Source organism: Dasypus novemcinctus, chromosome 21 (genome assembly GCF_030445035.2).
Source record: "Dasypus novemcinctus isolate mDasNov1 chromosome 21, mDasNov1.1.hap2, whole genome shotgun sequence".
NCBI classification, from domain to species: Eukaryota; Metazoa; Chordata; class Mammalia; order Cingulata; family Dasypodidae; genus Dasypus; species Dasypus novemcinctus.
Window position 1 is genome coordinate 63,114,192 of NC_080693.1, and position 23,915 is coordinate 63,138,106.

Sequence of the window (23,915 nt, forward strand, 5' to 3'; positions counted from 1 at the left end):
AGTGCTGACTCTTGGACTCTTCCAGGCTCTCATCTCCTGGGCCCAAAAGGCTGGGGTGGGGCCCTGACTGAAAGAAGAGCAAGAGCTGCTTTGTCCGCAAGTACTAAAGAGCTAAGGGCTGGCCCAGAAGCACCCCAGACAGACTCTGGGGTGCCAGATGCCCCAGGGCTCTGGACACAGAATGCCTGCCTGCCCTCCATTTTTCTCCTGCCCTTCCAGCCCAGTCGTGCCAGGGCCCGTCAGCATCATCTGAGAGCTGCCAAGTGCCAGGCCCCATGCTAGGTGCTGGCTGAACCTCTCATTTGAAACCAAGTCCAGGAAAAATGCAAAACCTACTTTGGCATCTTCTATATCCACTCACAGTGACCTTCTCTCATAGTCCCATTCTAAGCCTTCGATTTCTTTGGAATGATGGTGCAGGGCAGGAGGGTGGAGGGCAGACCTCAATCTGTGGTGAGTAAAGAGTTATGCCAGGGCATTCAAGTGGAGAAGGGACAACAGGAGCCCACTTCCCAGACCCCCGCCCCACGCCAGTGCTGACCCACTTTCTCCTCCTCAGGGCGGGCTGCGCGCCTTCCCCAGACTCTGGGAGGCACAGCCCGAGGCTGGGAGGCAGGACGCCGAGGTTCCTGGCTCCACCCCACACCCATGCCCCAGTTTCTCTGGTCACCCAGAAGGGAGGGGGCAAGCTGCCTGCCCTCCCTCCTGGGAAAGGGAAGGAGAGAAAGTGTGGAGGGTGCTGGGAGGCGCTGGGCAGGCAGGTGTTGTCATGAAGACTGTCTCCTCCCACGCTGGGGATGAGGAAGCCAGCTGCCTCCTCCCAGGCCCCGCGGCCTAGACGGGCTCACCTGGAGGCCCTCACGCTCACCCTCACCTCTGGCTGAGGGCACAGAATTCAGCCAAATGACCAGAGTGAGCCAAGGCCCTGAGACGCAGAGAATTCCCCCAACCCGCTGGGCTGAGCCCAGGCAGGGGGCAGATTCTGTTAGTCCCTCGGCCCCACCGCAGGGAACAAGCAGAAAGCCTCAGTTCTGGAAACAGAAGGCAAGCCCTAGGTCCTCCAGCCTCCTTGTGCTTCAAGAGCTGCCAGAGAGCAGGGAATGGCCTCCTCGGGGAAGTCTATGGCCTCTGCCCATCCCCCCACAACTGCAAAAGGGATAAGAAAGGTCAAATGCTGGCATTCGACCCAGCCCAGAGGTAAGGAGATCAGCTCTTATTCCCCAGCACCCAGAAGTAAACTGCTCAGCTCCCCTGGCTGCCCCTCACCTGAAACAGTCCCTTACTAATTTACCTCCTATGAGGACAGGAAAGGGCCAGCTTACATTTTCACCTGTTCCCCCCAGGACCAAGCCCAGAGTTCTGGATGCTGGTAATGCTCAGCGAGGACTGGCCAAATAGAAAAGCTCCTGCACTTGGAGAGAGATTGAGGGTAAACAGCAGGAAATAGCAGAAAACTCCCTGCCTCTGACCCAGCCCTCATTTTCTGTGCTCTAGGGAAAGAGAACTAAGAGTTCAGGGGTGCAGGGAGAGGGTGGGAGGTGTGCAGGGGCTGGGGGACCCAGGCCCTGGGGACTAACCCATTACCATCATTCCCCGCCTCTCTCCCGTGCTCTATGGCCCCACACCCTTCCTTTCTGGGGCTCCAAAAGACCTCTGCGGGATGAGCACAGAGGAAGTAGACTTCCACGTGCTCCAGCTACAATTCACGGTTTCATTTTACTTCCGTGGAGTCCTAAGGCACATGGTTTCTTGGCTTCTGTCAGGCCCCAGGCAACCACAGCGCCAGCCCAGATGCCACCCTGAGCTACAGGTGTAGCAGATGTTGGGCCTCTCGGAGAGGAAGAGCTCTGGAGAGGCTAGCTGCCTGGGCAGTCCTGGGCAGTGGAACCCCACTTGGAAAGGCAATCCCAGAACGCCAGGGAAACTCTGTGGGAAGGGCCTCAGGAGGATGCCCCCAAGCCCTGGTCCCAACCCCTCTTAACTGTCCTGAACTGAGGCTCCCAATCCCAGGCACCCTCCCTCCCAAACACAGAGTAGACAGCATCTCCCCCTGCTGGGGGGAGCTGGAAAGCCAGCCAGGGAGGCCTGAACCCCTGGCCAGGGCCCCTCGGCTGCTCCCAAGCTGCCTGCCTGCTGGGCTGGTGGATACCTCCAGCTACCACCACACTCCTGCCAGCCCCAGCAGAAATGGCTGCAAGGGGAACTCAGACCACCAGCATCTGGAAAGGGAACCCAATAGCCTCATCCATCCTGGGTGGATTATTTCAGCCCTTCACCACAATGCAAGGAAACCCCAAAGCTAGGAAATGCCCTTTCCAAGCCACCGACTACTAAGCTTCCATCCCCTTGGCCAAGGGTCAGACCCCACCCCAGGATGAAGCAGGGACTGGAGGAGGTCCTCTGGCATAGCTCAGAGGAGAGGAGCAGCTGGCACTACCACAGGGCATACTGATCCTGCTAGGTACAAGCAGTGTACAATTGAGATGGGCAAGGAACTGATGAGAACCCACCAGGCCTCTCCATTTCCTTGTGCAACCCAGCCCAAGAGGAGGAAACAGGAAGTTAGATTTCGACAGCCCACCTTTCAGCACCAGAATCACATGGAACTTTCCATGCTGAACACCTGGCACAGCCCCTATAGATCAAAGGAAAGCAAGGACAGAGGCAAGAAAATCTGAGGGGGACCACGAACCCTGCAAGAGAGGGCTCGTTTTACAAAGCTGACGTGCTGTCTCAGGAGCCCAGCCTTCTCTCCAGCTAGTGCTCTACTCTGCCTAGGGCCCAGGCCTAGTGTTACATCATGCTGGAGAGCGAAAAGAAAGAAGGCACAGACTTGATCAAACCAATCCATCCAGCTTCCAGCTTCCCTGGATCTGCTGGGTCAAAGCCGCTGCTGCCTATCACTTGCGCTGGGTTCCCGCAACAGACAGCATCAGGCAGAGCAAACCGATGGTGGAGAATGGGTTGGCAGCGGCCTGCATGCCTCCCTGATGCTGCTTCTTTCTCTACCATCCAGCAAGTTGGTTTTAATCTCTAGGCCCTGGTTTTCCTACCTCTGAAAGAAGGAAAAATTTCCCTTCAGAGAAGGGTAAGGGCCATGACAGGGCATGGGAATTTGAAGTTGAGCAAGACCAACTGTGAACCTTTAAGACTGTGCAAAAGGAGAGGAGACAGCCAAGGAGAGGGCAGTTATTTCTCCAATCACACTGACCCATGACTCTCCCCTGGAAAACTCCCGAGGGTCCAGCTCCAGTCACTTGGACACATGCTCATGGGCACACACCCAGACCCATCCGTACACAAAGCTGCTTGGAGTCCCACCATAGACTATTTCTGGTCATACTGGGCAGGGTCCTATGAATAGAGAGGAATAGGAAATCTCAGGAATCCATCATGTCCTGGGCCCAAGAAGAAGAGAGGTGGTTTACCTGGATTCAGACAATGCCAAGACCCCTCCACAAACATGCCACCCCAACCCAATACCACGCACACACCCCCAACACAGAGGCTAAGGCCTAGGGCTCTGCAAACCTCCACTAAGAAAAAAATATAGAACTCAGAGGAACATTCCACCAAGAAAAGAAGCCGCCACCACAAAAAAGGAAGCTGGGTATTCAGAATATAGTAAGCATATTCTTTCAAAATCATCCATGACTGCCCAGAGAGATTCAGGGACACACACACCCCTCAGGCCTATCTGTCTCAACAAACAGAGCAGGGCAGAGCTAGAATTAAAGGGTCCCGAGTTGAGAGGGTAGGCATGGGGGCAGAGTCCCAGAGTCCCAGGGCCAGGCTAGGCTGTACCCATCAATTCCCAGATCCATCTGCTGGTCAGAAACCTCAGTTTTGCCTCTCCTTTTCTTGCAGCCCTTCTCCACTTCTGCCCTCCTTGGTTCCCTTACAGCTCAGAGACCCTGAAGGTCAGCGGGCCAGAGCCAGAAACCCACGAGCCCATCACACCCAAATATACCCCAGATGCTCTTCTCCAGCCTCCCAGCTCTTACCCGACTCGTTGGGAGAGTTCATGCCGGCTCTGGGCCCGCAGGAAGCTGGCGTTGGGGGCTAGGACGGGAGGGGGTGGAGCTGCGGTGATGTCAAGAGAGACAGACGATAACAGACAGACGGACGACGGGACGGGAGCCCGGGGCCGCCGTGCCTCTAGTGCCCATCCGAGGCCATCCTTCGGGGCGAGGCAGTCAGGCACTCAGAACGGCATCCCTGAGGAGAGACGGAGCAGGGTTAGAGGCCCCCAACTCAGGAGTCTGAGAATCGAAGGAGACCTTGGAGCTCGTCAGTTTAGACCAGGGGAAGGGAAAAGAAGGGCCACCTGCCCAGGGGCACAGAGGATGTCAGCAGAACTGCACCAGGACCCTGGCTCTGCTCTTCCTCGGGGTGAGGCTCCTGGCCCCACTCAAACTCCTTTTCAGGTGCATGTCCACTGCTAGGTAGGGAGAGCTGGTGGACTCCTAAGAGGCCCCAACGTGGGGCTGGGCGTGCACAGAAGGGCAAAGCGCAGGGAGGGTTCTGAACTCAGGCCACGGCTGTGGCAGGACACAGGGCCAAAGTGGGATCCACAGCAGAAGGGAAGGGAGAAACTGGTATCTCAGCCCTAACAGTCTGAGCTGGGACTCCCAGAGAGAGAGTCATTTTCTCCCCACTTTCTGATTCTTGCGTCACCCCAACTCTGAAACATGTATATGCTTCTGTCTTGCTCTCCCCATTTGAAAACAGATCAGGGCAAGGGGGTAACCTACCCCGCTTCTACAATAATCCATGCTGTTTCTAGGGATCTGGAAAGGCACAGACAGCCATCCCAGATCAGCACCCCGTGGACTTGGGGATACAGGGCCCAAGCCCAGGGCTGTAGTACATATCATATGGTTGTGACCCAAGTAAGGAGGCCTGGCCCAGGGAGGCATGGAATCCAGCCCGTGCTCTGCCTGCCAAGCCATGGGCCTGACACAGACTGGGTCCACCCAGAACAAGGGACACTTTTTTTCCCAGACTGCACAAAGGCACCCGAAGACCCAGCAATGGCCCTGCCCAGTCCAATATAATAATGGAGAAAGGCCTAGAACTGGACTATGGGTTTGCCACCCTGTCCCCACTCCTCCAGCTCCTCATCCCCACCTCCAGCCCCATAGCCAGTCCTCAAGCCTTAGACACTATGCACATGTCCACCTGGGCCCATCCTAAATCGCCCACGATCCACCGCAGACATGATCTCATTCGTTTTCTTCTAAATGAAGGCAGGCCTTCCAATACTCAATGGAATCGAGGAAGGAAGAAGTGATCAGATGAGGCTGAGAGAAGCTGGATGGTTAAGCCAATCTGCTCCCCAAGCTTCAAACAAGCAACCAGCTCTGCCCCCAGACAGCCGCGTCTCCCAGCAGGATTAATTCTCAATAAGCTTTGAATTCTCAACGAGGATTCCCAGGGGTGGGCTTCATTTGGAGCCCAGAGGCCACCCAAGGCAGAGAAACAAGAACCACCCCCATCCCCACCCCATACACACACCACATGCTAGGAAGACCCCGGAACTGGGATTCTGCTGCTAGAGGAAGGTGCAGCTAGATGGTCTGGGGAGAGGTGGTGCAGGGCCAAAGGGGCGGGATTGCTCCCAGCAGACAATGCTTCCTGTAAGGACACCTGAGGTAGCACAGGGCTGGGGCCAAGCTCAGGAATGCTGCAGGTGGGGCTGTCGGTGCCCTAGCAGGGCCCTCGTGGACAGGCAGCTCAGCCTGTGCCCACACCAGGGCTGGTGCCCCGTCCTGCTCACACCCTTTCCCGTGGGCTGGGGAACACAGGTTCAGAAATTCCCACGATTCCCAGCAACCCAAATGGCCCAGCCCATCTCCTTAGTGAAAGGCACCTCCACAGCAAGGCACACAGAAAGGGCATAAGCCTCAAGGATATAAAACCAACTCACAATCAGGCCCCCCATCACCCTTACCCCCACCCCATCTGTGGCTATTACAGATGCTGATCCTCACCCACTGGGAAGGAGAAGAAGGGAGGGGATCCCAGAACCCACAGTGGGCTCAGGGCTCCGTGACCCTCCACTTCTCTCCTACCATGCAGGATTCAGCAGGACCCGTGGGTCCTTGTCCTCCTGCAAACCCCTGGAGAGCGCCTGTCAACTCCCCGAGAGCCACGGGCCAGGGCCTCCCTGGGGGATAAAGCAGAGTTCACCTGACCAGACAGGCACAGATTCTCATCTGCGGTAGGGCATGGAGGGCAAGAAGGGCAGCCTGATGGTTAAAACTCGAAATATGTGTCCCGTCCTTTCCCAGAGAAACACACTGACTATTGTTATATGAGGGACTTGGTGGCAGCTGAGGACCAGGAGGCTCCTGGATGACCCAATACTCAGATGTCAAACCAGTGAGCCCTCAGCAGAAGTGGGGCTTCCACCTACCAAAGGCGTTGTAGTAAGGAGGCAGACCCCAGGGCCCTGGCCCCCTGCTGCCAACTCTCCACACAGATCTGAGTCCTCCTCCTACTTCCAGCCAGGACAGCAGGTCAAGTTAGAACAAGAGAAACCACTTCCCCTCCACTTCATGCTAAGCAGGGGGAGGTGGAGCAGAAACCCTAGGGAGACACCCCACTCATGAGCACTAAGGACTGTGGCAGAGGATGGGGGAGAAGGGCAGACAAGCGAGGCAGTCGTGGAGCAACATAATTCCCCAAAGACCTCGTGTTCAGTGTGGCCCTGCAGAGATCTAGTCCCTCTGAATTCCTGCAGGGTTTCTGGGACCTGGGTGCCAGCACCACCATGCGGCCTCCTTCTGGCCAGCTCTGGCCCTGCTAGAGGGAGGCCCACATCCTGAGCACGTCTGGCCAGGGCCCTCCATCCAGGTCACAGGGACCAGGGACCAGCCCTGGGAGAAGAGCAATCTGATCCAAGTCCTGGGAGCCTGAGATTGCCCCAGCAGCTCCATCAAAAGGCTACAAACCCAGACATCCCCTCCCAATGCACTAAGGACCTCTCAACTTGACCCCACCTGACCACAGCAGACCACTTTCCCCAGCCCCCAAGAGCTTCTCTCACCTTCTGCCTAGCCCAAACAGCCAACAGAAGCCTAGGAGGATGAGAGTCATGCGGGGTGGCTATCTTAGATGGACAGGCCCCACAATAGGGGAGGGTGGGCAACAGAGGAGGAAAAAAGGCACCAGGCTGACAAATTCATTTTTGCAATCGGCCCATTTCTGTTTGTCTGCTCAGACGCAGCTCCAGGCATCTGCACAAGCCAGATGGAGGAGGCTGCTATTTCTAGAAAAAAAGGGGGGGGGGGAGGGGGAGAGGGGAGGGAGGAGGCGGAGGGCGGAAGATTGGGCCTGTTTGCCCTAAAACCTCAAGCAGAACGATACCCCCTCCCAGCACTCCCAGCACTACGAGGCAGGGTCCCTATCCAGATGAAAAGGGCTGGGGTGAGGCAGGGTGGGGGGAAAAGAGAAGCAGAGAAAGTTTAATTAAGCCAAAGTCAGCTACAATAGGCCCCCTCACAGGCTGCATCAGGTTTTCATTCATGAGCAAGCGACAGTGCTCCAAAAATGCCAAGAACCGCCCCCCCTCGCTGTCTACCCCACCCCCCCCACCAACAGGAGTGCGTCCTCTAGCAGGCTGGCTGAGCCTGATGCCGTGTTCTAGACATCCCTCCTCAAAGGGGTGTGAGTAGGAAGAATTAATTATTAAAGAGCAGCTGGTACTTTGGCACTGACTACACTCCCCCTAGCTCCTCTTGCCGACCCTTCTCACCCCCACCCCCAGCATCCAGAAACACAAATGACACCCCCCCATTCCCAGGCCCCATTTCTAACACACACAGCTAAGATGCTACCCCTAAGGAAGAAAAGCAAACCTTTGTCTCTGCAGCTACTTAGGGTGGGTGGGGCATGTGATACTGCTGCCTTCCCCCGCCCCCTAAATTACAAGACCAGCCAAAGGAGGAGGAAATAGTAGGGAAGAATGGGTGGCAGGCACAGAGCTAACACTTCCTCCATCCTTGCCCCCAGGAACTTGCACCTGGTACCTGTCTCTCTGGCCCCTGGAGGAGTGGCGATGCTGGGAGAGGGGGCATCCCTCTAACTCAGACCCTTACCTGCTTTGTCAAGACACAGCCCAGATCCAAGTCCAAGGGGACAGTAGGCAAATAGATGGTTCAAGAAAACAAGTGAGCTCTCCCCAAGTCTTGAGTTTAGGGAGGGAGAGGTGGGTGAGAAGATGGGTGCAGAGCTCTCCTGCCATCCCCAGCCCAGTCCAGCATCTCCTCAACCAGCACAGGCTCAGGGCTCCAGGACCCAGAACTTGGAAGACAGAAGACCCTGCCTGGCTACAGCCTCTGAACTGTAAGAGGAGGCCCAGGGCAGGGTGCAGCCCGTCTGCAACCCTCCAAGGCAGTCTGGCCAAGGGTCCCTGAACTTGCTTTCCTACGGTCTGGCTCCAACCCCCCACTCCCAGTCGGACCCTGAACCCCATCACCACCACCTCCCAGCCCCAACCTCCAGAGCTAATTCCAGGTCCCAGGAGCACAGTGGTTCCTGTCAAAGTGGAGGGTCTCTTTAGCACTCCCTCCCGTCACCCCCCCAAAAGGAACTGCAGTTGCCACACTTCCTCTTTAGGGATACCTCATCTCAGAAGGCCACCCCGGGGTATGAGATGGTCACCTCCTCCCCCAATGGGGACCCTCCCCACCTCCTCTCTTCGGGGTCCCCAGGCTCCAGGATTAATTACTTCCCACCCAGGCAGCTCTCCTCCTCTTCAGGGCCCCAGAGAAGGGTGGGATGGAAAGCAGACTCCCCCAAGTTAACAAGGCACTGGAAGTGCCCACCGCCTCCACGAGATACAGACCCAGGATGAAAGATGGGGGGCAGCCACCCCAGACAAGAAAGGGAGGGAGCTCCATTTCACCCCTTAACGCTCTCTCGCTCGCTCGCTCTTTGGCTACAGGGTGTCAGACCGGAGAAGAGGGTGGGAACTAACGCTGGAATGCCTCACGGGGGAGGGGGGTGAGAATATGGAGAAGAGAAAGCAGGGTGGGCTCCGCAGTCCCCACTCTTCATGCACCGAAGTCGAGGACAGAAAATCAAAAATACGTTCTTAGCTGCGGTTAGAAGCGTAGTGGGGCGGCCAGCGCCCCTGGCTTCAGACTACCAAGAAAGGGGTGCCCAGCGAAGAGGGTCTGCACCGAATCCGGGTGCAGGGCTCAAAGCGTTCAGCCACGCAGCCTGTGCCGCCGGGGTGGGGACAGCCAGCCCCGACTCGTCCCCGAGCCTTTTAGGGGCGCGGGTCCCGGGAAAGCAGGCCCCTCCCTTACCTGCAGGGGAGGCGCCCCTGCAGGGGAGGGGCGGGGACGGCGCGCGCCGCCCTGCCCAGGCCCCGCTTCCCGGCCCGCGACGCTCCCAGGGGCCGCCGGCTGGCACCCGGGCGCCGAAGGAAGGAAGGGGGGCGCGGAGCGCGGCTCGCGCGCGGAAAGCTCACGGGCAGCGACGGCGGGAGGCTGGGGCGCCGCCTCGCGCCCGGGAGGCAGGAGGGAGACCGGAATCCGGGGCGGCCCCGCGCGCTCACCCCCTGCGGCTCGAGCTCCGGGTGCGCGGGCGGCGGCGGCAGCAGCGGCGGCGGCAGCAGCGGCAGCGCCTCCTCGACGGCTCCTCCATCTTTGCGGCGGCTCCTCCGGCTCTGCTCGCCGCCGCCACCAACAACAACATTCGGAGACGTCACTCCCGTCACGTGACCCGGCCCGGAGCTAAAAATAGACCCAGCGCCCCCCCCCCCCCGCCCTCCGGGTTTCTGCCGCCACCAACCCCTCCCCTCTTTCTCGGCCCTCCCCGCCGGGCGGGGCCGGCAGCGCCACCGAGACAGCTTCTTAAAGGGCCCGCGCCCAGCAGAGGGCTGGGGAGGGGGTGGGCGTGGAGGGTTGCGAGCCCAGCGAGTACAAGTGGAAGGAGCTGCAGGGGGCCGGCTCCGGGGGCTGGATGCCGGGGCTCGGCCTTTAAGACGCACAACTTTCCTGCCCGTGCTTCCTCGACTTCCTTTTCAAACTGGAGATGGTGCAATCACGGCCGGCCGGAGCTTCTCCCGGACACGCCTGCCCGCAGTGGGGGAAGGGACCTGGGGATGGGTTCCTAGGCGGGGAGGGCCGCCGAGGGAGTCGGACAGGTCTCGAACCCGCCCGCTCTGACCCGACCCTGCGTCCGTGCCAAGGAAAGAAACGCACTGGGAAGGGCCGGGTGTGGTTTTAACAGTCCATAGGCCTTCAAAGTAGCAGAACAGGCGCGGGAAACACTTCCGGTCTCGGATTTTGGTGCCATCCTCCTCCTCTACAACTCCCCGTAGGACACGATACGAGTTATTTATGATTAAGCCTAGACAGTTTGTCAAGGACCCAGCAATTCCACTAACAAAAATGTATGCTGAAGGAATGGACGCTGTTCAAAAATGAGCATAGAAGCAAAAAGAGATTGTTTATAATGACGCGAAAAGTTGGAAATAACCTAAAAATGCCCATCGGCAAGAGATTGGCAAATAAACGAGGTTACTGTCCATTCAGTGGAAAGCCATCCAGGCCTTAAAAATAATACAGGTCTATACTGAGCTTGAAAGATGCTCATGATTTGTTTTCTTGAAAGTCAGGACTCAAACAAGAATTAGGAAATTGTTCCATTCATATGCCTGAGTATGTATGTATATATTTTTTAAAGCCTGGCAGTATACCAAAATGTTTATCTTGACTTTCTTCTTTTTTCTGAAAATTTGCAATGATCATGCATTACATATCAGAGAAAGTAAAAGACATAGATGTTTCTGTAATAAATGATAAACTTCCATTCTACAAAGCATCTCATGAGTCTGCCCACTCAGTTCCCTCTCCATTCCCACCCCCTGGCCTAAGAAAGTCACCGCCCACAACAGATTCCCTCCCTGCATCCATCCAGACCTCCTCCCAGAGCCAGAGTGAGCTTTTTAGAATATGTGTCTAATCAAGTGAGGGCTTAAAACCTTGCCCATTTTTTTTCAGTCACTCTTAGGATAAAGACTGGACTCCTTAACTGGCCTAGAAAAGTGATTTTCCAACTTTGGAGTACTTAAGAAATCACCTGAGGAGCTTGTTAAAAATGCTGATCACCGGACCCCACCCCCAAAGCTTGTATTTCAAGAAGCAGCAGCCCAGAAATCTTCATTACTAATAAGTCGAAGGGGACCCTGCTGCAGCTGGTCCTCTCCTCAAACTTGGGGGTGGGGGTGGGGTGTGGGCGACAAGTTCTACAAGATCTGGTCCCTGCCTACCTCACCTCTCTCCCCTTAGGGGTCAGAACTCCAGCCAGCTCACATCCTTCTGTGTTCCTTGTTCCTCAGGGCCTTTGCACAAGCCGTTCTTTCTGCCTGGAATGCCCCCTTTCCTTTACCTTACAAATTCCTATTCTGTCAGAGCTCAAATATCACTTCTGGAAAGAGGCCTTCCTTGCTCCTCTAATTAAGCTTAGGTGCCTTTGTTATATATCCCTTCTTGACCTCAGCACAATTTGTAAATATGCACCTATTTATGGCATTATAGGTTCAGTGTCTGTTTCTTCCCCTCAACTATAAGCTTCTTGAATGCAGAAACCACACATCTCTTTTGTTTACTGCTGCCTTCCTAGCACTCAGCACAGTGCCTGCCACAAAAACTCAGTGAATATGTGTTGAATAAAATGAATGAGTGTTATAAAATTAAACCAAGGTGAGAACATTCTGAGTGGACCATGGACCCATCTCTGAGCAGAAAGGTCACCCCCATGGAGTCAGGCCACATTGCTCAAGCAACAGGGATCCCTCCTGTCTCTTTCCCATAATGGTGCTGCCAGCCATTTGTTACTCTTGTGCAACCTTGTGATGTCTCTTTGGGGGTTGGGTTGGGTTGGGATTTTGCTTTTGAAAGGCTTATGTTTTGTCTCCCCAAACAGGTTATGAGCCATTTGAAAAAATAGACAAGTTCGTATTTCCTTTGGCCTCTCCAGCACTTAGCACATCGCCTCACACACAGCAGCTGCTCAGAAAAGGCTTGGGGACCCTGGAAGACTTTGGAATCCCCTCTCTAGGAATCTGGGAACATGGGAAAGAATCTCCCCATCCAGTATGACCGATGATGGTCGATGACGGCGTATGGAGCCCCTCGGTGAGGCACTTCCCATGTCACAGATGAGGGAAATGGAGGTTAGAGGAGCTCAATGACTTGTTTTAAGACACAGAGTTCATAGAAGTAGAACCAGGATTCAAACTCAGGTTTGTCTCCCAAACATAAGAAATAGGTGCCTGGAGGGGCCAGGTCCCAAGCCCAGCCCTGTTGCCCTCTTCTCAGGAGGTCTCTGCAGTAATCACCTCTATCCCTCAGCAGCCAAGTGCCTTGGATGTTTACAAGAATTCACCATCTAGAGTCCTGATGAGCCCTCAGGGAAGTAGGGCTAAATTCAGCATTCATTCTACACACACTTCTTGAGCACCTATATGAGTGCTGGGGCTATAGAGACCATTCTGCCCTTACAGAAAATAGAACTTTCATTCTAGGGCCCTAAAAATAGGCAGAGACCCCTGCTGAGGTCATTACCATGGAAACAAGAGTAGAGGGGCTGTCTTGTTAACCACTTCCTCAGTTTCCCCAATGCAGAGTGAGACTGCAGATAGGATCTGGAAGCTGATTGGGGAACTTCTGACCCTGGGAACCAGTGGTGAATTTAGCCTCTTGTTAAAAGGAAATAAATCTTGGAGGAGAGCCAGGCATTTAACCTCTAGCCTGCTGGGTTGGCAGCACCACTGGACTCTAAGAAGGAGGCATTAGGGCTGGGGAGGGGAAAGGGGAGTGGGGAGCAACACTGTTAGGGACCCTGGGAGTTGCTGCTCCTGTCTGGAATGACAGAAATGTCCGGGCCAATACCTGAACAGGGGATGGAGTAACCTTCCTCCCTGCTTGGTGGGCACTGATGAACTGACCACCAGTGTCCACCTCCTTCACATTCCCTTTCACTCGCCCAGGACCTGAGTGCTCTAAGATTAAGCATTGCCAGGGAAGAGGCAGGGCACCCCAGTTCAGATTTGTCTTCCCCTCCAAACTCTCAGCCCGTGTTTCTCCTGGGTTGGGAATTTTCACATCCATGGGCAGGATTCCAGAGGTTCTGGGGAGGCTGTGGCCCGGGTGGTCTAGCTCACAGGTGTGGTCCTTGTTTGAGCAACTCAGGTGGTTCTACCAGCCTCCAAAGAGTGTCTGGGGTGGAAATAGTCCAGTTCTGCCTAAATCCAATCTCAGAGAGAAAATAATATAGACCAAGGAAGAACTGAGCTGATAAACCCAAGCAATAAGCATTTATTAGACATTTATCAATTGTCTTAACAATTTATCAAAAATATTATCTTTAAAGCTTTGATCTGTTACCCAGGGTGTCTTGTACACAGGAACACCTTGTTTGTATTCCATTCAATAAGAATTTGCTGAGCATATTGAAATGTTATGAGGCCAGCACAATACTAGGTGTTGTGGGGACTGCCCAAAAATAAGAAAACACATCAGGGGGTCAGAAAATCTGGGTCCTGGGACAACTTCATCCCGGGACACTGTTGGAAGAACCGCTGGGGGAAACAGGACTTGGACTTCTCTTTTCTGAGGTCACTTTCAGTTCCAACACTCTGAGTCTCAAATTAGTTGAGATTGCAGCTGTGACAGCATCCAGCATAGTGCCTGGTTTCAAAGTTTAGCTTGGACCTTCATTCCTTCAGGATGCTTTAATTCCTTGAGCTGTTGACAATGAGCTCAGGAGCCAGAGGAAATTAGGAGCATGGAAGTGAATTTATTTCTGGGCAAACCATCCCTGTGCCCTGAGGTACGAAACAAGGGCCGCGACCTGGAGGGCTTGAGTTCTGCAGAGTGAAATGAAAGCTGCCCCCAGGACACATCCGTCTGGCCAGGCCTCCCTGAGGGATCCTGGGCAAATCCCTCCCTCCCTCTGGGCCTCAGTTGATCCATCTCTAGGATAAGAGGGTTGGACTGGATTTCCTTCCTTCTAGTTGGAGCCATTTCTGGATGATCCAACTAGGTGAGGTTGAGAAGGATCATGGGAAAAGTTTCCTCCTCCCTTCCCCACAGAGACCTCTCCTCTGGGGTTGGGGGAGAAGGAGACCTGTTTCAGACCAGCACCCTGCACAAAGTCATGCTTGATGGTGTACGTTTTCGGGAAACAGCACCAGACAGGGGCCTTGGGCAAGGCAACCTCCAGTCCTCAGTTTCCTCATCTTTAAAATGGCATTGTTGGATGGATGACTTCTGAGGACTTTTCCAGTTCTGCCAGCTAACAATTCTTGAGTTGTAATTAAAATAAAACAACACAACACAGGAAGGCCTCTGTGTGGAGGCAAGGGCCTCAGTCATTCCTCACCTGAGAACCGTACTTGGCCTTGACACCCTCTGTACCCTCCCAGTCTCCCCCTCTCCCGCCCTCCTGGCCTAGAGTTTTAGGAGTAGGTCACTGTCTCTACACTCAGCAATGGCCAAGGTTGGGTAAAGTCAGCATTATGACTCTCGGGGTGAGCTGTGAATTTATTTAAAAATAAAGACTACTCTGGGCGCAGCTGCCACCGTTTGCCATGGTACCACAAAAAATAAACAAAGATTATACTATATATATGTGCATGTGTATATATATATATAATATATGTATATATTATATTTGTCACGTATATGTATAATATATAGAATGGGAGGAGGGAGAAAGAGAGCAGAGAAGAGCTGCTAGTCCTTTAGTCTGCAGATCCCACATCGACCTAGAACCTCTCTTAGCAACCAGTCACTTGCCAAAGGACATAGGTGGGACCCCAGCACAAGGCTTCTCAGGCCGGCTCTCTCCATGGCTCTGGAGTGATCCACACCTAGCCCTTTGACTCCTTCAGCAGCAAGGTCTGAGGGGGGTGGCCTAAAAGGGAGCCTATGTTCTCCCCCTCCTCCCTCCCAGGACCTGGGCCTGAGGCCCAGGGTTTCCTGGGCTGTACAGGAGTTCCTGCCTGCCTGCTCAGGATCAAGGCCATGTTAATACAACAGTGCAGTGACAGCTATGGCCAGTCACGTCCTATAGGTCTGTAGGTACCTCCAGTGTCTTCTCTGGGAGGGCATGTATGTTAGGGAGGGGACAGAGGGTGCAAGCACTGCCCTCTGGGAGCTTGCTGTCCTGTGGAAACAAATATGGTCAGCCACACATGTTGGCCATGGGGTGCAGTGGGGAAAACAGGGGCCTGGGAGCCACAGGGCAGCTCTGCCTGTAGGAGCTCGGGCAAACCATTCCCACTGGGGATTGGAGGGGTGGACCCTGTGATTCTGAAAGACCCTCTTGGTCCTCTTGGTCCTGAGGTCTATGAAACAATAGGGAACAAGACAGAGTGGACTATCGTGCTTCATGGAGGGGCATGCACTACCGGCACACAAACTGGCCCAAGCACCTTCCTTCTGGTCAGTAGTCTCTGGTTAACAACATACTGTTTTTTCCTCTTTCCTCCTTCCTTCCTCCCTCTCTCCCTCCCTCTCTCCTTTCTCTCTTCCTTCCTTCCTTTCTCTTTCTTCTTTCCTTCTTTCCTTCTTTCTTTCACTTTCTTCCTTCCTCCCTCCCTCCCTTCCTTCTAAATTTTATTGTGGCAAAAACAAGTGTTGGCAAAGATGCAGAAACCTAGGAATGCTTGTACGTAATTAGTGGAATTTAACATGGTGCAGCCACTAGGAACAGTTTTGGTGGTTCCAGAGAAAGTTAAACATAGAATTGCCCTTTGGCCTGGCAATCCCACTTCTAGGTGTATGTACATACCCAGAATAAGTGAAAACAGGGACTTGAACAGGTATCTGTACACCAGTGCTCATAGCAGCATTATTCACAATAGCCAAAATCTACCCAAGTGTCCACCAACTGATGAGTGTATAAACGAAGTGTGGTATAGCCACACGATGGAATAGAATTCAGCCATGAAAAGAAATGAAGCTCTGATACATGCAACAACACGGATGAACCTTAAAGACATAATATCACTGAATTGAATACTTAAAAGTAGTTTTTAAAAATCTGAGGAAAAAATAATTCTAACCTAGGATTCTATACTTAGTTATCATCACAAGTGACAGGGTAAAATAAAGGTATTTTTATATATTTTTCATTGTGGTAGCATATATATAACATAAAATTTACCATTTTAACCATTTTTACATGTACAATTCAGTGGCAGTAATTACATTTACAATGTTGTGCTACCATCACCACCATCCATTGCCAAAATTTTTCATCACCCCAAACAAACTCTGTACTCTTTCAACAATAACTCTGGGAAGCTGATGTGGTTCAAGCAACTGGGCTCCCATCCACCATATAGGAGGTCCAGGGTTTGATGCCCAGAGCCTCCTGAAGGCAAGCTGGTCCACGTGGTAAGCTGGCCCATGCTGAATGCTGGCCTGCATGGAGTATGTGCAGGAGTGCTGCCCCACACAGGAGTGCTGGCCCACACAGAGAGCTGGCACAGCAAGATGATGCAACAAAAAGAGACACAGAGGAGAAATAATGAGAGATGCAGCTGACCAGGGAGGTGAGGTGAACATGAGAGAATGATTGCCTCTCTCTCATTCAAAAGGTCCCTGGATTGGTTCCTGGAGCCACCTAAAACAAACAAACAAAACAAAACAAAAAACAATAACTCCCTATTCCCTCTTCCCCTCCCCTAACCTCTAATTTACTTTCTGTCTCTACAAATTTACTAATTATAGATATTTCATCTAAATGGAATCATATAGGGAAGCAGACTTGGCCCAGTGGTTAGGGCATCCATCTACCATCTCGGAGGTCCGCGGTTCAAACCCTGGGCCTCCTTGACCCGTGTGGAGCTGGCCCATGTGCAGTGCTAATGCACATAAGGAGTGCCCTGCCACGCAGGGGTGTCCCCTGCATAGGGGAGCCCCACGCGCAAGAAGTGCGCCCCATAAGGAGAGCTTCCCAGCGTGAAAAATGTGCAGCCTGCCCAGGAATGGTGCCGCACACAAGGAGAGCTGATGCAGCAAGATGACGCACAAAAAGAAACACAAATTCCCATGCCACTGACAACAACAGAAGTGGACAAAGAAGAACACGCAGCAAATAGACACACAGAATAGACAACTGGGGCGGGTGGGGGGAAAGGGAGAGAAATAAATAAATCTTTAAAAAAAAAATGGTATCATACAATATTTGTCCTTTTGTTTCTGGGTTATTTCACTCAGTATAATATTTTCAAGGTTCATCCATGTCGTTTCATGTATCAGAGCTTCCTTACTTTTTATGGCTGAATAATATACCATTGTATGTCTATACCACATTTTGTTTATCTACTCATCAATTAATGGACACTTGGGTTGCTTCTACTTTTTGGCTATTGTGAATAAAGCTGCTATGAACATTGGTGTGCAAGTATCTGTTTGAATCCCTGCTCTCAATTCTTTGGGTTATACATGTATACCTAGAAGTGGAATTGTTGAGTTACATGGTAATTCCATATTTGACTTGTTGAAGAATTGTTCTTGGTAAACATTTATTGAGCTCCTTCTTTATTTTTTCAGCTCCTTGTTTTTGAAAGGACCTGGCACATATACCATCATTCTTACAATGCTACAAGGTGGCTATGATGTACTCCATCTTCCGGAAGAGGAGATGGAAGCTTAGGGAGGCTGTATTAGCCAAAGGGGTACTGATCTAAAATAGTGAAGTTGGTTGGTTTTTATAAAGGGTATTTATTTGGGGTAGGAGCTTACAGATACCAGGCCATAAAGCATAAGTTACTTCCCTCACCAAGGTCTATTTTCACGTGTTGGAGCGGGATGGCTGCCGACGGCTGTGAGGGTCTTGCTTCTCTCTGGGTTCAGGGTTCCTCACTTCCCAGGGCTTGCATCTTCCTGGGCTCAGAGTTCCTCTCTTCTTGGGGCTTGCTTCTCTTTCCTCTGTGAGCTTACTTCCCAGGGCTCTAGCTTAAGGTTTCAGCATCAAACACCAACATCTAAACTCCAACATCAAAACCCCTCAGCTCTATCCTTTGTCATGCCTTGTATCTGTGAGTCCCCACCTACACCCTAATGATATGGCCCAATCAAAGCCCTAATCATAACTGAATCATGCCCAGGTATAGACCAGATTACACAGATTACACAATCCGATATCTATTATTGGGATTCATAACCGTATCAAAGTGCTACAGAGGCTAAGCAGTCAGTAAGAGGCTGAACTCAGGCTCTCTTGGTGCAGCAGTTGACAGTCTCCCCAGGATTGAGGGTGCCTCCCCTCAAACAAGCAGAGACAGCTGTGTGCCCTTTCTCCTGGGAGCTCCTGGAGGACCCAAGACACCCCGACAGGAAGTCCTTGATTCATAGAGTCTGGAAGGCATATTCCATCATTCTCAAGCAGCAGTCTCTGCCACATGCCTGAGGACACATCCTGCCCAGCAGCAGACAACAGACTCAACCTGCACCATCTTATTTAATCCTTCCAACAACTCTACAAGACAAGTGTTATTATTATTGTTATTATTACCCCGACTTTTAAGCACCTGAGGCTCAGAAACCTTAAGAAACTTTCCAAAAGCCACAAACCTAGTAAGTGAAGACGCAGGGATGTGAACCCAGGTTGTCTGAGCCCAGAGCTTGGTCAGTTTAACCACCGGACTAGACTGCCTTTGTGGAAAGGACCCCAGTGAGTGGGTAGAAGCTATACCTGGACTGCAGCTCCACCACTTCCCAGCCAGGTGAGCTCGGGAAGGTGAAATGACATCCTCTCATTGGGTTGTTGGGGGATGACAGAGTGCCTGTGTGAAGGGCTAGCAAGGGGCCTGGCAAAGAGCAAGCCCAGCCCCACCTCCGGCCTCAGCGGGACCACTGCCGAAGCAGAACCGGAAACGCCACTGTCTGCTTCAGTCCCACTGAAACGCCACTCGCCACTCCCACTCGCTGAGCTCTGCAATCACCTTTCATCAGGAAATGGTCTGCTGCTCGGCCCCTACTAGTTCCAGCACCTGGCCTTCCCCTTCCCACTCTCCCAGGCTTTATAGACTTGCCTTGGGGATAAAGGGTGCCACCCCAGATGCCTACCCCCAGTCTGCTTCCCTGCTCCAGGGATCTGCAGGAGCTGGGACCCCAGACTATGGTTGCCAGATTAGCAAATACAATTTGAATTTCAGATAAACAACCATACTTTTTTATACTTATATTAAGCTCATGACTTTTTTCCTATATTACTTATTTTTATACTCATATTAGAAACTTATTCACTGTGTATCTGAAATTCATATTTAACTGGGTGACCTGTATTTTATCTGGCAAACCCTTCCTCAGACCCTAGGTTTGTTTAAGGACTAAAAGCATGTGGGCTTGGCAGACTGACCTCGATGGCACAAAGCCTAGCAAATGGATTGTTTGTTTGTTTGTTAAAACAACTTTGTTAAGGTATAATTTCCATACTAAAATTTACACATTTTAGTGTACAATCCAATGATTATTAGTAAATTTGCCAAGTTAGAAAACTCACTATAAACCAGTTTTGGAAAATTTTCATTATTGCAATAAAATGCCCATCTACAATTAATCCCCGTTACCATCCCCACAAATGGTTTTTTAAAACACATAATAAAATTAATTACTGTTTTCTGCTAGAAAAAGTCATGGGATCTTATTGTAGAAATTCTGGGGGGAAAACAAAAGAAAGCACGAAGAAGAAAATTAAATCACTCCTAAATCCATAATCTGGTGAGAACAATTGTTAGTAATTGGAAAATACTAATCTTTTCTCTATAATCATGTTTTTTACAAATGTAGTATCACATTGTACATAATATTTTAAAATTTAATTTTTGATGTAATATGTTGTGAAAACTTTACATGGTATCAGATCTTCCACACATTTTTAGTGGTTGCATAGTATTCCATTGTGTTGTTTTACCACAGGTTTTTAAAATTATTATTATTCAAATCACCTATTAAAAATTTGATCCCCAGGGAAGTGTGCGTAGTTCAGTGGTTGGGTGCCTGCTTCAATCCCTGGTACCTCCTAGAAAAAAAATTTTAATCCCCTTTTGATGGACATTTGGGTTGTTTCCAGTGTTTTGCTGTTTTAAAAAATGCTGTGGTGCACATCTTAAAAAATATTTTCATTAGAGAAGTTGTGTGGCTTCTCCGTGAAGATTATGAAAGAACATCATCAGACTGTTACCACTAACTGTGGTCCTGTGATGCACATTTTTATACAGCTAGATCTTTGCATGCATCAATTGTTATTTTCCCAAGTTGAATTCTTAGACAAGGAGCTACCTTGTCAAAGGCTCTACACCTTTTTTTAAGGCTTTGATTATTTTTTCTGATACAGTAAAGGACACCACTCTCAGACCCAGTTGTCCAAGGGAAAAGCCTGAAGGCTAACTGATGCCAAAGTGGGGGGCGGGGGAAGGAGAAGTTACCAGGTCCTAAGATTTTCAGCATTGACAATCTTTGTGGGACTTCCCTGGAAGACAAAGGAATCCTTTTGCCCTCTCCCCATGACGCCTCACCTCCAGCTCCAGGTTCTCCAGGTCGCACCCTCAGTCACTCCTTCCCTGCTGCCCCCGCGTTTGTCTCAGGCTTCTCCAGGGAAGCTGGATAGCAGCTCTCTGGGATCCAGCAAGAAGCAACCTGCCTTGCCCCTGCCCCACCCCTGGCAGCCCCAAGTGGGTCAGCCGTGCTTCCAAAAGCTAGACTGTGGCACCCCACCAGGGATCCAGCCTCCCTACCCCCAGCCCCAGGACTGGAGGGGGACCACCTGGGATAGGCTTGGGAAGGAGGGTGTTGAACTGGGGGCGTAGAGAATTGAGGAGCTGGCAGTCTCGGTCCTCAGGGAAATCGGAGTGTGACTCACAGGGCACCGAGGGGAAGAGAGGGGCTAGGGGATGAATGGATTGCAAACGCGAGGGAGGGAGGGGCTGAGGAGGGGGGCGCCGGCGCCGGGATTCGCCGCTGTCAGTTTCTTCCACAGCTGCAGCGCGGGGGGCCGAGCGATCCCACTTCGGGGGCTGGGGGGCTGGGAGCTGACGTTTGCTTCCCGCCTGCTGGGCCGGCCCGGAGCCGTTCCTGAATGACTCACCTCATTGTCAGGCTGATTCACTGCTCCGCTGGGGACCTGGGGAGGGGAAGGGGGCGACGGCAGCAGCCCCCTAAGTACGTCTCACACGCGCACACACACGCAGTCACCCGCACGCGGGCCTCGAGCGAGTCTATTTACGTCCCGAGGTCGGGACGTGATGGATGGAAGAGGGAGGGGGATTCACGCCACCTGGTGTGTGGACTGCAAGCTTCAAGTGCCTCTATAGCGGACCTGTGGCTATTTGCATTTGAATTAATTAAGTTTAAATAAAATGGAAAACTTCCCGTCCGCAGTTGCTCCAGCCACATCTCAAGTGCTCAATAGCCGCATGTGGCTAGAGGCTACTCAGTTGGGTGGCACAAACATAGACGGTTTCCAACAACACAGAAAGTTTTATTGGACGACACTGGTCTACACATTTGCTGGCTACACACTAACTCAAAATCCACAGGCTTAAGTACACACACACAAAGCCACACAAGCAGTTGGGCCCCACCCCCGCCACCACAGACCCCGCTCACCCCACCCCTGCATGCAGCACTCAACACACATTCAACACTCAACGCCCACCCACCCACACAGTCACCCGAGACTCTCAGCGTGTGTACACACTTGCTATCCAAAATGCCACCATCCATACCAAATAAAAACACAGGACACAATCATAGTCACACCAATTCATAAATATTCGTTCATAGGATGAAAGTACCAATTGGGCAAAAGGCATTTGCAAATATTCTGAAATAGATACAAATCCAAGCCATGTGGTTCCCATAACAAATCCCAGCACATGTTTGCAAACTCAAGTCGGGGGAAGGGAACCCACATTTGTTGAGCCTCTGCCAGTGTGCCAGGCATGGAGTTAACCATTATAATGCATTAATTCATTTACTCTCACAGCAACCCTACGAGGAAGATATATTCTGTTTTCATTGATGAGGCAACTAAGGTTCAGAGAAGTAAAGTAACTTACTCAAGGTCACGCAGCCAATTAGCAGGAGAGTCAGATATGAACCAAGATTTGTCTAACTAGAAAGCCAATGCACTGTCTACCACGGCATGCTGACTCCAAACACAAACACTGTAACACTCACACACACACACTATATTCCAGGTGAGGTGATGTGCTCTCCTTTTTACCCAAGAAGGCGAGGTTCCTCCCCCAGCTACTGCAGGTATTTGTAGAAGTGAGCCTGGCATGGCCCAGACACATTCACGCTATCTTCTGACAAATGACTCTGTCATTCAACAAACACTTTCTAAACGTCTTCTATAGACCAGGCCCTGTGCCAGATGCTGGACCCCAAAGATGAAAAAAAGCCAGAGTTGCCCTGAAAGGGTTCAGAGCCCAGTAGGGTGGTGTAAGGGAGAACTACAGATAACACAGGGCCAACAGTAGATATGCACTATAAGAGAAGTAGGCCCAAAATGCAAGAAATCATGGAGAACAAGAGCTGGGTCTGCCTGGGGCAGTGAAGGAAGGCTTCTTGGAGGAGGCAGCATGTGAGCTGGGGCTTGAAGAATGAGTGGGGTAGAGCAGGCTTGGTGTTCCCAGAGATGAGACTGTAGGCCCTGGGAACTTTTTATGTCATCCTCTAGTGACTGAGAGGGATTGAAGGATTTTTACCATGGAAAAAATAGGATCCTGTTTGCATATTAGAAGGAATGGACAGGAGGGAGGAGAGCCTGGACCAAAGAGGTTGTGCAAGAGGCTCCAGTAGTCCAGGCAGGGCATGGTAAGGATTGACCTAGCAGTGCAAGGCGTCTGGACAGGATGGGCGAGGGCGGCAGGAGAGTGGAGCCAGGCCCTGAGAGAGAAGAGAGAAAGGCAACTGACTTCTGAGCCATGAGGATCTGATGAAAGCTGGGAATCCTTTCTCAGAACAAGGCCCGTGTGCAAAGGCTTAGGACATTCCGCACGTAATTACAAGGGATTTATACTCCCTGAAGCCCTGGGTTAAAGACCCAGTTCACTGGAATTCTACCAAGCAGAAAGGCACAGTGAGTAAGCCTGTGGGTGCTGGAGCCAGACAGCTGGTGCACAATCTCAGCTCCACCACCTACCAGCGATGTGACCTTGGGCAAGACATTGATTCTTTCCTCCCCTGTCAAGAAGTGATCCTAGCCCCTAAGTCACGGGTTGCCATGATGATCAAGAGAGTTAACATATGTAGAGTGCCTCTAACAGGGCCTGGCATCCACAAAGTGCTCAGGAAGTATTGGCTGTTATTATTATGGGGCTAAAATCAATCTAAGGGCTATGGAAACCCCCTCACTACCCCTGCTCCCCTAAATATCCCACTTGACAACAGAGGTCTGTATCCTCTGGTGTGGGCCCTCCTGCCCAAGCCCCAGAACCCACTTTTCCCTTTCTCTGAATCCACCCCTGCCTTTTGGGTTTGAGTCTCCACTATCTTCAAATCTGGTTATTTAAGAGTTAAGCAGAAACCAGGGACAAAGTACTACATATTGTACGATTCCATTTATTTAATATGTAAATATAAAGCAATTTATAAAGATAAAATTACATCAGTGGTTCTGTAGGGCTGTGGAAGGGTAGAGGGATTGCAAGGTGACTGCTAAGGGGTGTGGAGTTTTTCTTTTTGGAGTGAAGATATTGTTCTAAAACTTTCTTGGTGATGAAGGCACAGCATTGTGATTATACTAAGACCCATCAATTATACACTTAGGATAAATTGTATGGTATGTGAATATATCTCAATAAAATATGCAATAATAAATAAATATGCAAGAATGGCCAAAAAGAGCACATATGTACAGCAGGGAAAGCA

General features: G+C 51.6%; 1 protein-coding gene across 10 annotated transcripts in view; it reads right to left on the reverse strand.

Moving 5' to 3' along the window:
* The window catches only part of HDAC5 (histone deacetylase 5), a 34,904-nt gene extending 24,629 nt beyond the window's left edge, over positions 1-10,275 (reverse strand). For 2 of the 10 annotated variants that reach the window (XM_071210699.1, XM_071210698.1), the window contains exons 1-3: positions 9,569-9,706; positions 4,005-4,218; positions 337-448 (exon numbers count right to left, since the gene is read on the reverse strand). Coding sequence is in view for 2 of the 10 variants with exons in the window: in XM_004451580.4 (XP_004451637.1) it covers positions 4,005-4,026 (22 nt within the window). In the remaining 8 variants the exon portion in view is untranslated. Of the gene's footprint in view, positions 1-336; positions 449-4,004; positions 4,219-9,568 lie in introns of those variants that run through there. The other 8 variants (XM_004451586.5, XM_004451585.5, XM_023586874.3 and 5 more) reach the window with 7 other exon arrangements.
* Between the last annotated feature and the right edge of the window lie 13,640 nt (positions 10,276-23,915).